Source organism: Rhincodon typus, chromosome 21, assembly GCF_021869965.1.
Source record: "Rhincodon typus isolate 14 chromosome 21, sRhiTyp1.1, whole genome shotgun sequence".
Lineage (NCBI taxonomy): Eukaryota > Metazoa > Chordata > Chondrichthyes > Orectolobiformes > Rhincodontidae > Rhincodon > Rhincodon typus.
In genome coordinates this window covers 19292810-19306384 of record NC_063352.1, presented here as the reverse complement: position 1 = coordinate 19306384, position 13575 = coordinate 19292810, and the positions used below count along the sequence as shown (strand labels likewise).

The 13575-nt window shown below is 42.4% G+C and overlaps 1 protein-coding gene across 1 annotated transcript; it reads right to left on the bottom strand.

Annotated features, from left to right (window-relative positions):
- Window positions 1-673: 673 nt before the first annotated feature.
- On the bottom strand, window positions 674-12760 carry LOC109913495 (Rac family small GTPase 1). The gene is made up of 6 exons (XM_020513016.2): window positions 12305-12760; window positions 10066-10137; window positions 9575-9692; window positions 7365-7427; window positions 5672-5831; window positions 674-2481 (listed from the first exon to the last, which is right to left on the bottom strand). Exons 1-6 carry the CDS (start codon window positions 12337-12339, stop codon window positions 2351-2353), a joined length of 579 nt encoding a protein of 192 aa, XP_020368605.1. The 5' UTR covers window positions 12340-12760; the 3' UTR covers window positions 674-2350.
- Between the last annotated feature and the right edge of the window lie 815 nt (window positions 12761-13575).

The window sequence follows — 13575 nt, the reverse complement described above, 5'->3', positions numbered from 1 at the left end:
AGGCCTGAAACAGATGGTTCAGTGGTTAGCATTGCTGCCTCACAGCACCAGGAACCCAGGTTTGAATCCACCCTCGAGTGACTGTCTGTGTGGAGTTTGCACATCCTCCCCGTGTCCGCGTGGCTTTCCTCCCACACTCCAAAGATGTGCAGGTTAGGTGGACTGGCCATGCTAAATTGCCCAACGTGTTCAGGGATATGTAGATTAGGTGGGTTATAGGGGGATGGGTCTGCGTGGGACCCTCCGAGGGTCGGTGTGGACTTTTTGGGCCGAAGAGCCTGTTTCCACACTGTAGGGATTCTATGATTAACTCTTTCTCTCTCTCCATAGATGCTTCTAAGTTTCTCTAATAGTGTTTTCCTCAAATGGAGCTATTAGTCGAAATCGCACTAGCCTTCAATTAAAGTTCTGGAACAGGACCTTTAACAAAACATGTTAGCCTGTATGGCACATAGGCCATTTGTATTCCTCTCCACTTGCTCATCTGATTCAACAAGCGATTCAAAAAGGCATCCCCCAGTTCTACAGTGTATTGTTCCACTAAATACACAGTGTATACCTTTAAACAAAACCCTAGAGTAAAATCAAACAAGGAGAGAAAGTAGTATTCAGTGTTAAACCATTGCATGCTGGATTATTAAACAGAAGCACTAACCTATTATGCAGTCAGATGTAGATCTCGAAACAGAGTATTCACTGTTTATTTAAATCATACAGTAAACATATAGAATAATTATGAATGCAAGCAAGCAGTTCCTCTTTCTTTGACATTTTAACACGTGTTTTTTTTTTAAAAAAAGCAGATTCATCTGTTTCTGTTAACAGTCCTTCCCTGTTGGATTTCACTGTTCCAAAATAGATGAGCAACATGCATAGAACACAACCATTAGAAAAATTAAGTAGAAAATACATTGGGATTATGTACATTTTAGATAAGGCGTCTATGGTAGAATTAAACAGAGCACAAGGATAGGTGAGGGGTTAATGGCTCCGTGCAAGATTTGGTCTATTTGGTTTTAAGGCTTCCCAAAATTGAAATTAACCACAGGCGAGAAAAGATTTAAGATCTGTAGTCATGCTGATTAAAACATAGAGGGATGAGGCAATAAAATTGCTTTTTTACTGGAGTTAAGCATTTTCTACATAACTTCAGTTATAAAACTTGATTATCAATATCAACCTTATTATGTTCCAGATTATGAAATAACACTTTCATTGCATTCAAATCTGAGGCATTGGTACTTCCAATATGACCATTAAATAACTGTTAAATTTTGTGACTTAACCAAAACCCACACTTGAGTATAACCATTTCAGAAGCTTACAAAATGTATGTCACATATGAATCACATGGAGATATAAATTAGTAATGTTTGTTAAGCCTCAGTTATTGCCTTCAATTCACTCAGCTCCTCTTTGCCCAAAGCTTCTGTATCTACTCTCACCACACCAACATTCAATTCCATCTGTTGTTGCATATTTTTAAAGTATAGATGCAACGATTCAGGAAAATCAGCACAAAAGGTCCTTCAAAGATCATGTTCCCCCACTCACTTAGTCTATATGAGAGAATAATGAAACTCCCAATTCAAAGCCAATTGTTAACTGCAGGTCTAGCAAACGGAAGCACATCCTGATTTTACCACCAATTTTCTTAGACTTTCTGTTTTAAGTTTAAATATGTAGCAGCAGACATTAACTCATCATAATTACAGTTTGCATCAATAAAGCATTTGTCATCTTTGAGCTAGCAAGGTAATGTGCTAAACGGTAATATAATTAATAAACACGGCCAACTAAAGCACTTAGCATCTGAACTGTACAAATTCTGTGATATCTTCAGAGATAATGACAAGTCGTATGTCTGTAACCTTTCCAATACCACATGTTAAACCCAGCTCATCTCCTGCAATTTAAACTATTGAGAGATTAGTTGTAGCTGCTCTGGGACAGCTAGGAGTAGGTCAGCATTAATTGCATGGTTAAGAGTTCTGGAAAGATGTAAACAGTACCAGATAGGAAGAGTCAGTTCCTTCTATGTATTTAGTGTTTGTAGTGCAACAGATGCCTTTAGTTACATTGGATAATTTGGCAACTTAAACACAATTGAGGAGTGTAAACAGGCAATAGGCTGGGAATGTAGATAGGGGACAGAAAACCAATAGAACCTATAACTGATACTCTTGTTACATATTAAATATCTGAAAAATTAGACAGTAGATGCATTCCATAGTACTGCATAGTACTTTAGATTCTAAAGAAAGGAGGAAAGTAATCACAACAGGGAAAAATATTGGCATATTTGAATCAATGCTCTGTGGACCTGGTAAAACTGATGGAAAGGACTGATTTACAAAATGAAACATTTTCTCTTCTTCTTCTTTACAGGAATAGGACAGAGAACCGCTCTGATTGCTTCATCGAACACGGTCTTAAGACCTCGTTGAGTTAGTGCTGAACATTCCAAGTACTTCACTGAGCCTGCGGAGCAAATGGTGGAACAAAGATTAGTGGGACTGCAGCATTAAAATGAAAAGCTTGTCTTCGATTGAGCCAGTAGTGCTTATATCTGTAAAAATTTCTCAGTCTTGAAAATCAAAACTGATCCAACACTGAGTCGTGATCTTGAACCATGGCTCAATTTTTCTGCTCCAACAACTGATTAGCAAAGACCCAAAACAGTGCAGATTCAGCAGTAGCTTTCAAGAAGAATTGGATAGCTTACTTTAAATGCATAAATTCTTTGGGGGAGAAAAGAGGTGAGTGGGCTAATTGGGCAGCTGGCTCAAGCACAATGGGATAAATGACTTCTGTTGTGGTTCTGTGTATGTGCATTTGTATTCACTATTCAAAGTGTGCCGATTTCAGTTAAGACCAAAGGCCTTTACAACAGTGCTCTACAGGCTAATGGACTGCAACATGTTCACAATACAAAGCTTTTGTAGGAGATCTTGTGGTGCAGTATTAATCGCATACATTTGGGCCCGAAGATCTGGATTTAAGGCCCACCTCAAGACCTGAAAGCCACAGAAGGCATGTCATAAAGTAGCCAAAGAGATTCTCAATCGTTAATCCTTCCAATGTACCAATAACAGGCAATAAGAGGAGTGTGTCCTGGACAACCAGAACTCTGTAGCAGCTGCTGTGCCACAGGCTGCCTACACAGCTTCGTGGCACTAGCATCATCCTTGTTCCAAGGGACTACCTCATACACACTAACTGATTAATCACAGCTGATTAATATCTAGCATTTGAGTGATTACACAAATTGTGTGGTAGTGTGGTCAAGCGCTCGAAGGCGCTGGATTTAACATAGAACATAGAACATAACAGCGCTGTACAGGCCCTTCGGCCCTCGATGTTGCGCCGACCTGTGAAACCAATCTGAAGCCCATCTAACCTAAACTATCCCATTATCATCCATATGTTTATCCAATGACCATTTAAATGCCCTTAAAGTTGGCGAGTCTACTATTTTTGCAGGCAGGGCATTCCACGCCCTTACTACTCTGAGTAAAGAACCTACCTATGACATCTGTCTTATATCTATCACCCCTCAATTTAAAGCTATGTGCCCTCGTGCTAGCCATCACCATCGGAGGAAAAAGGCTCCCACTGTCCACCCTATCTAATCCTCTGATCATCTTGTATGTCTCTATCAAGTCACCTCTTAACCTTCTTCTCTCTAACGAGAGCAGCCTCAAGACCCTCAGCCTTTCCTCATAAGACCTTCCCTCCATACCAGGCAACATCCTGGTAAATCTCCTCTGCACCCTTTCCAATGCTTCCACGTCCTTCCTATAATGCGGTGACCAGAACTGTACGCAATACTCCAAGTGCGGCCGCACCAGAGTTTTGTACAGCTGCAACATGACCTCATGGTTCCGAAACTCAATCCCTCTACCAATAAAACCTAACATACTGTACGCCTTCTTAACAACGCTATCAACCTGGGTGGCAACTTTCAGTGATCTATGCACATGGACACCGAGATCTAAACTTGTCTCTATTGAGTTGTGGGTTTGATTCCCACCACTACCAAAAGTCACAGGTGGTTGTCTCCAAACCTGGGCAGCTTGAGATTGGCTGTTTACACTTAGGGCTCTTAAGTCCCCCCGTGCTTTAAGCCAGGAGGCACAGGTTCAAGTCCTATCTGTTCCAGTGATGTGTAATAACATCTCTGAACAGGAAGATTAGAAAATAGGTTAAAAAAGTACAGAAATTCATGCTGACTTAAAGTCAAAAGTTAGCTAGATTAAATTTTATTGAAAGTGGGGCGAAGTGAGCTCAAGCCAGTGATTTTTAAAAAAAAAACCAAGGGAGGGACTCAGTCATATAGCATGGAAACAGGCCCTTAGGTCCAACTCGTCCATGCCAATCAAGTTTCCTAAACTGAACTAGTTCCATTTGCCTGCGACTGGCCTATCTCTCTAAACATTTCCTATCCATGTACAGGTCCAAATGTCTTTTAAATGTTGTAATTCCTCTGGCAGCTCATTCCATACATGCACCACCCTGTGTGTGAAAAAGTTGCCCCTCAGGTCCCTTTTAAATTGTTTCCCTCTCCCCTTAAACCTGTGCCCTCTAGTTTTGGATTGTCCTACACTGAGTCACAGACATTGGCTATTCACCTTATCCATGCCCCTCATGATTTTTTTTAAACCTCTACAAGGTCATCCCTCAGCTCCTATGCTCCAGGGAAAGAAATCCCAGCCATGCTGATTATAAAATCCACATTGGTGATTATTTCAATGGAAAATTGTTAATCTCCAGTGATTACTTCAACTTGTGATAGCTATCCCCTGAACAATCCTTTCAGTTACAGCTCCATTATCTTCAAATAAATACTCACTGCTCAGTTTCAACATATTAAATTCGAGGGAGATCCAAAATTGCCTGTTAATGTACTTCTAAGAAGGAAAGCAGCTTTTGTCTAAATGTATTAACAATTTAAAAGTAGATACTCAGAGTTAACTCGAACTTTACTAGTGGTGAGGAAGAAACAGAAGCTTAAATTTTGAACAATTAAATAAATAGAACAGCTGCTTAAAGACAAAGTAGGGCTGCTTTAATTTGGTCAATATTATAATAACACTTTTTCTTCAGTGTTACTTGTAGGAAAGAGAACTGTAATACAAGGCCCTGCAGCATCCGAAACCTCCTTTAGACCTACAACCCTTCAAGATCTTGGCATTCCAACATTTCTGGCATCTTGCAGCTCCCTGACACAGTAGCACTGCAGCCTGGGACCTAAGCTCTAGAATGTTGTCCTCAAATTTCTCCTCCTTCAAGATGTTCCTTAAAACCCACCTCTGACAAGCTTCTGATCGCCTGTCCCAATATCTTCTATGGCTCAATGCCAAATTTTGCCTGATTTTTCCTCCATGAAATGGAGAGGGGGTTTTGACATTAAAGGTGCTATATAAATGCAAGTTGTTGTACACGGTGCAGGATTGTTTGGCTGAAAAACCTAAATATTCTTGCAATTATTGAAGTGACACAGAGGTGCGAGAGACAGATAGAGGAGGGGCTCAGTGACCGAAAATTGCTTGTGATGGGGCAGTCACATTACGCATTGACAACCTTGCGTTTTTATAAGCATTTTTAGAACATGTAGCAGCACAGAGATGCAGCAATGCAAGTTAACAGGGACCTGGGAGGAAATCCATACCAATCTCTTTCGCCATGGCAAGGCCCTGTGGGTACGTGATAGGAGTCAGTTTCTTTTCCCTCAGCTTTTCAATCGTGTCCTTGTCATCCCGCAGATCAAGCTTGGTGCCCACCAGAATGATGGGAGTATTCGGGCAATGATGCCTCACTTCAGGATACCACTAGGAGGATAAACAGACTCTTTGTAAGAAAAAGGAGCAAGATTAAGCCTCACAGCCCTTGAGCCTCCTCTGCCATTTAGTGAGATCATAGTTGATCTTTTATCTCAACTCCACTTTTCCACCCTATTCCTATATCCCTTGAACATGCTCAAGGGCTGAGCATCCAATACCATGACGTTCAAAAATCTAAAGACGTGTAGCACCCAATGAATATTTAGAAACAAAGAAAATAGGAGCAGGAGGTGGCTATTCATCCCTTCCAAGTGAAACCATTCAACACAATCATGGCTAATCATTCACAGTACTGAAAGCAAAAAGTGGTGGAAAACATACTGGTGCACAAGGACGCCCAGGTCTTGTTGCACCTTGACCTTTATTAATCTATTGCCATTCAGATAATAATCTGCCTCCTTGATTTTGCTACAAAGTGGATAACTTCACATTTATCCATATTATACTTCATCTGCCATGCATTTGCCCATTAACTCAATTTTTCTAAATCACACTGATGCATCTCAGCATCCTCCTCAGTTTACCCTCCCATCCAAACATGTCATCAGCAAACTTGAGAGATATTACATTTACTTCCTTCACCTAAATTAATATATATTACGAACAGCTGGGGTCCAAGCAAAGATCCCTGCAGTACCTCATTAGTCACGAGCTGCAACTGGAAGTATGACACATTTACTCCTGTTTCCGGTCTGCTAACCAGTTCACTATCCATGTCAGTAAACTACCCAATCCCAAGTGCTTTAATGTCACATGCTAATCTCTCGAGAGACCAAATTGAAAGTCTTCTGAAAGTCCAAGTAAGGCTCATCCACTGGCTCCTCATCAACTCCACTAGATACATTCTTCAAAATTACCAGATTTGTCAAGCACGATTTCCCTTTCATAAGTCCATTCTGACATTTGATGTACAACTTGAAATCATCACGGCCCTTTTAAAATTGAGTTTCATCAGTCCTACACCCTTAAGTGCCCACAAGATGACAAGATACAAGATATTACTAAAGACTGAAAACGAGCTTAGCAACACAGATTGCACATGATCCACAGCTCAGCCACAATATATTGAAGCACCTGACAAGATGTTGACTATTTTGAAGCTGACCAAACCCATTTAGATCTATTTTGCCTAAAAGAGACAAACTTTCATCTAGTCAGGGCTATAATCGAATTTGGATCTCAAGAATTGAAGGGTCTACCTCTAACCAATAGCAAACAGATTCCACCCTCCACGCCACCTGCTAACCTTTTCCATGTGCTGTCATGAGCACTATTTGCATTCTATGGCAAGCTTTCTCAAATAATATGGCCAGTGCAGGACAGTAAGTGTGATGGATGGACATAAAGACAGAATAGCTCAAAACTTCAAAGCCACCGTAGGCAAGTCAGAGTTAAGTCTGCTCCTTCCAGACTCCAATACAAGCCCCATGTTAACTGTGGTGGCATCAATTGAATAATATCATTGAAATTGTACCAAAATTGTGGTAAAACCACTTTTATTCTATCTTGAGCTGTGCTTACCTTGGCTCGAACATTTTCAAAAGACGCTGGGCTCACCAGTGAGAAGCAGATTAGGAACACATCCTACAGAGAAACAAGAAACAAACATTAACAGCTGGTAGAGAACAATAGCACTTATTTGTTTTTAGAATCTGAAAACCCAGGATATTTATTAAAAAGAATGTTGCAAGGTTAGTTAAAATAATTTTACTACAAAATCAAAGACCATGAATACTAATAAATGTAGTCAATTTTAAGAAGACAGTTACATTAAAATCAAGAGTACAATGAACCCTTTTCCTTCTAAAGGAACTAGATCTGCACCCCTAACAAATTCAAGTCAGATACTTATCAAAAAATGGAAGATTAACCACTTGGTCTAAGTATTACTTCGAAAAATGATATAATGGTTGAGATTTCTTGGACCTTCTACCTACTTCTGTCACCAATCTCAGTGAGATATTCCTTCAGTAATGCACTTCTGACAATGAGAATCTCCTGCAGCACTGCGCAGCGTGGCACTTCTTCAATACTATGACAGAGTGCAATGCTCCTTCAGAACTGTCCCTCACACAATGGTGCCCCATTAGTACTGCATCTGTGACAATGTGATAGCTCCCCAGTACTGTCCCTCCCACAATCAGCACTTCTGACAATGCAACACTCCCTCAATACCACACAGTATCAGCCCACATAGGTCACAAGTCTCTAGAAGGTAACGAACTCAGAGGCAACAGTGTCAGTTGCTGAGCAACATAAGTGTCAGAGTTATATAGCATGGAAGCAGACTCTTCGGTTCAACTTGCCTGCACCAGCCAGATATCCTAAACTGATCTAGTCTGTTTGCCAGCATTTGGCCCATATCCCTCTAAACCCTTCCTATTCATCTGGATGCCTTTCAAATAGCTAACAGGAACCTTGGGTGTTTCTGAATGTTCTACTTAGCCTGAGGATACTGAATTCAATTGGAGAGCTGCCACCATAAATGACCAAGATCAACTCACTTATAGAAGACCAGGGAAAAATTTCAGGCAGCCGCTCACTAAAACATCTTATACTTCAGGAAGTGTGAAGGAATTTTTGTTGCTGTTCTAAATGCTGCCAGATCTAATGAAAGGTACAAGTACTGAGCAAGACTGTACCTGCCCTAAAGACAAAACAAAAAGCAGCCATTCACTACAACTATGTCTCTTCACAAAGGACTGGAGCAAAAGTACATGTTACAACACAGCTCCAACTTTCCAGCTTCCCAACTAAAGAAAGAAAACCCGAGGCAGTGTGTCAACCACAGCATTCCGAAGGAAAATCTAACCCATATTCACAATATACCTGTCCTCAACCCTACAGTAAGTGTTCACCTCTCACCTTCAACACAAGAAAAGGCACACAAAGCAGCATTATTAGACAACATCTGGTACTGAGATACACAAGGAGATATCAGGACAGATGATGAAACACCTGGTCAAAGGGGTAGGTTTTAAAGAACATTTTAAGATGATGAAAGGCAGACTTTTTTTTTTTTTTTTTAAAAGGGGCAAGGCTGGTAGTGTTCCACACAGACCAGACAATGAAGGCACAACTACCAGTGGTGCAGCAATTAAAATTGGGATAGGCAGAGGTCAGAATTGAAGATATCATTAAGGGTTTAGGGCTGGAAGAAGCTAGACATATGCAAAAAATGCAACGTCACAGAGGGAGACTGAAACTGAAAACAAACGAGAATTTTAAAACTGAAGTGCCGCCCGACTCAAATTCAGTGCAGGTCAGTGAGCGCAGTGGGGTGAAAGGGACATATTGTGAGTTTAGAGACAAGAGCAGAGTTTCAGGGCCACAGTATCTGTCAGTGCAAGAATAAACAGTGCTCACATATATACCACTACACCACAACATGGAGGAAACAAAGTTCACAGGGGAAATTCCACATTATTGAACATGTTTATTGCCTGTCTTCAAGGATCAGGTTTACACTTCCTTGTAGCTACATTGTCCGTCATTAATGACTGCAGAACATAAACAAATAACAGATAAATCAGAACATTTGTTCTCTGATTCACCTCACTATTACCCTGCCACCTACTTTCTGTTGCTCCACAGCACATCCCAAACCTTGACACACACAACTACTCCAAACTAACATCACCTCCCCTCATTGCTCTACCCTAATCCCTGCCATCCCCAATAATTTCCTTAACTCTTAAGGCAATGTTCAGTGATGGCTACACAGTACTCACTGTCTGAGGATAAGAAAGTGGACGCAGACGATCATAATCTTCTTGACCAGCTGTGTCCCAAAGCCCCAGATTCACAGGTTTCCCATCAACCATCACGTTGGCAGAATAGTTGTCAAAGCTGCAGAAAGAACAGAGATTTTAAATTGGGGAAAAAAGACACACAAAGGAGCATCTTTATCAACAGTGACCCCATTCATGAATCCAACATCACTTAGGCCCCCACCCACCTGCTCAAGCCCTCTTCCTTGACTCCCACCTCTGCGGTTTTACCACAAAACTCAAACATACAACCTCCACTCCATTTTCTCCATTACATCTTCCCCTCAATGCCAGTGTTCTATATTGCCGCATGTACACCCCTCATCAGTATTCTCTCCCCTCCAATTGGAATCCAGTGAAGGAATATTCTGTGGTAATGGGAAAGATTCACGTGCTGCACAAAACTCCCTGCTGTGCCTAGACCCTGGTGAATAAAATGTCCAATGACTCACACAGTGGGAATGTATTCTCCTGGGAAGGCATTGGTCGTGTAACTGATGAGCAAGCAGGTCTTACCCACTGCGCTGTAAGGGAAGAGAAAACTGGTGTTAGATAGCACTGGTCCACATTCTCAACATCCAGAGAGTGGAATTCTCTACTCAGGTAGCATTTGTTTAAATAGAGACATCTGTTCAAGACTTTAACTGTAAACCATGCATTGCTCAATTTAACAGTAGAGACTGCACATTTCCAAGAACATTAGTCTAGGTGACTATAAAATAAACACATTAAAAAAGGTGGCTGACATTGCAACAGTGTGCACAAAACCTAAGGACAGTCAATTTCTCTCCATGCAAATCACAAGAATCAGCATCCTGGCACAGTCAAAAAAAAGACATCAGGGAGCATTTTAAGAACTGAAATGATCCAGTAACAGCAGTTGATAAGACCTCGGAGTTGGGAGCAAGTGAAAGGTCTTTTATCTTATAAAGTTAAGATAAGATATTAATTCAAAGGGTTTTAGTGGTGGAGCTCCAGGGTTAGAACCACAGCTGCCCGTGGTGAAGTAAAGCAGATGGGAATTTCTATCACCCCTTCAGACTGTTAGAAACTGGCTATGTTTATATATGGTGGTAACATAGTGACAGTAGCAAAACTTGGACAGGTCAGGCAATGCTTGATCTTTCAATTCTTTTGGATAGTAATGGTGCACCGAGATATAGGGAAAAGGCAGGAGTTTGGCACTACAGAATAGAACTGGTCTAGATAGCAGAGCTGGCACAGGCATGATGGGCCAAATGGCCTCTTCTGCATCATAATAAAATAACTCAAATATAAGTGGGGCAGAAGCCCAAAACTGGCATCAAATTAGATTTAAAAAGCAAGGTCAAGTCACCATAGTCTTACCAGGGCTGCTCTCTTGCTAGAGACACACAACTGGTGGTGTTTTAAACTGAGGGCCATCATACCTCAAATGAGGGGAAAAGTCGTGAAGGAGGGTCCTTCATGGTAACCTCAGCCAGCGTGGGATAACATACAGTACATCAAATGAGAATTGTTAAGTCATGACACATGTAATTATCTACCAGGAAGCACAGTAAAAACAAATGGCAGTTAAATTATTTACATAATCTGGCCAAACCCTAAAGGAACTTGATTCAAGAACAGTTTAATCAAGTAACACAATTGTGCTCACTGCACCAGAAAATTAACAGTCAGAATCAGTCAGAAAAAGATCCTGTAGATTTATTTTGGGAAATTATTGAACCAGTTGATTTCTCAGAAGCCAACAGCAAGATCAGAGCTCAGCAAACGTCGATACTTTGTGTTTGTTTTCAAACCAACAAGAAACCAGGTAATTTGATTTCCTTGTTTTCCTGAAGCAACTAATCATGACCTGTGTACTTTACTTCTGACTGATCCCAACACCACTTTACAGAAACAAAACTCAAGAGGGGCAGATGGCAGTGTAGGACAGAAGGAATGTAGTTCATGGAAACTGAATTTCCCAGGGATATCAGTGAACACAAAATAGCAACAAGAAATCAATGCTGCAAAGAGACAAGAGCAAGATCAACACTAATTTGCAAACCATTAAGGAGTGAACTGATCAGGTAATGCAGCAAGGAAGCAGAAATAAGGAATACAATAAAGACTGGGTGGTATGACACTTCAAGCAACCTCCAACATTCAGTAATAGCTTCAAATTTTATCTTCTTGTCCTATCCCCATATCCCTTGATTCACTTACAGCTAAAAGACCTGGTACCTTCAATATACTCAACCACTCAGCATCTAGACCTCTTCGGGTTAGACAATTCCAAAGATTCACAACCCTCTAAGTGACGAAACTTCTCAACTGAATTCAAAATACTCAATCCCGCGGGATCCTGAGACTATGATCCTAAAGTCGTTGATCCAGCTATGGAACATCCTCATTAGTGAAAGGTATTAGATTCTGAAGGAGTGGCTGTATCCCAAAGCCCGCCAGGTTCGGGATTCCAGGGGAATATTCCCTACAGGACAAACCCCTCATCCCGGAGCTGCTTTACATTCTGAAGTGAAGATTCGGACATTAATCCCAGCTGCCGCTTTCTCGCCAGGTTTATATCCCTGGGCGGCTCCTGTAAAGATCCTCGGCGTTTCTGCCCCGGCGAACAAACAGGACCACGGCCGGAGAGAGGCCGCGGCTCAGGGTTGGGGTGGGAATCTGGGGGCGAGGCCCGAAGACCGGGCCCGGAGCAGCACTCACCCATCGCCGACCACCACACACTTTATCGCCTGCATCGGGCCTCGCGCTCCGTCTCCCACAGCTTCGGCCTCGCGCAGACCGACCGGAAACCGCCCAGACCCACTCCACTTCCGGTTCCAGTCGCTACCACCACCGCCGGAAGTGAGATCCAAGATCCTTCTGTTCCCCGCTCCACCCACTCAGCACCTCACATCATTCCCCCTTCTGCCCCTCCCCATTCCCCCATTGTCCCTCCCCCAATTCCCCTCTGCCCCGCCCCCATGGCCCCCACTCCATTCCACCTCTCCACTCCATTCCACAATTGCCCCCATTCCCCCAATGCTCCACCCTCATTCCCACTGCCCCTCCTCTATACTCCCACTGCCCCTCCCTATTCTCCCTCTGCCCCTTCCTTATAGCCCCACTCCTTCCCCTCTGTCTCCCACAGTGTCCCTCTGCCGCTGACCCCCCAACTTCACCCTCACAGTCTCCTCACCCATTTCTCCATCTCCCAATCCCTGCCCCTCCCTCATTCACTGACTCTCTCTACTAGTCATTGCCACTTCCCTAGTCACTGCATACCCCACTGTGCCCCCAGACACCACTCCCCTAATCCCGATTGCTCCCTCCCCAGTCATTACGCCCATTTCTCTTTCCCCAGTCACTGCCCCCCACAGGCCAGTTACCCACACACCTCCCTCCCTTCCTTTACTCTGTCGCAGCGCCATCCTGTGGATTTCAGGCTCAACGACACCCAATGCACCCGCTCAGTATCAAAACAGCACCACCCGGTGGCGTTAGGAATTACTGCAACAGACGATCTGCAGACCCTCAACAGCACTCAATGACATCACTGCACAATCCTTTCAGTAGTAATAAGAGTCACGGAGTGGAGCAGCTGGGCCATTCTCCTTAGATGAGAGAAGATAGACAAGACCCGAAAGTGATGCTGCTTGGCCTGCTGTGTTCATCCAGCTCTACACCTTGTTAACCCGAAAGATAACTTTGATTTTTCTTCACAGATGCTGCCAGATCTGCTGAGCTTTTCCAGCAACTGCTGTTTTTGTGTCAAGGTTTGACTGACATCTTCAAAACCATGAGGGGTCTGAGCAGAATTGATAGAGAGATTGAGAATCAAAGAACAACAATTTAATGTGATTGGCAAATCAATCTGAGGCAACATTAGGGATAAAATGCGTTGAGTGTAAAGATCGGGACTGTATTGCTTGATGGAGTTCAATCGTGACTTTCAAAAGGGATTGTATAAGCAGCTGAAGAGAACACAAGAAATT

Excerpts from the sequence above, each read along its gene's own strand:
- LOC109913495 (XM_020513016.2), bottom strand. The coding sequence starts at position 12,339 with ATGCAGGCGATAAAGTGTGTGGTGGTCGGCGATGG. Across the intron at positions 10,138-12,304 it reads TGTGTGGTGGTCGGCGATGG|CGCAGTGGGTAAGACCTGCT; the intron begins GTGAGTGCTGCT and ends CTTCCCTTACAG. Across the intron at positions 5,832-7,364 it reads TTGAAAATGTTCGAGCCAAG|TGGTATCCTGAAGTGAGGCA; the intron begins GTAAGCACAGCT and ends TTATCCTCCTAG.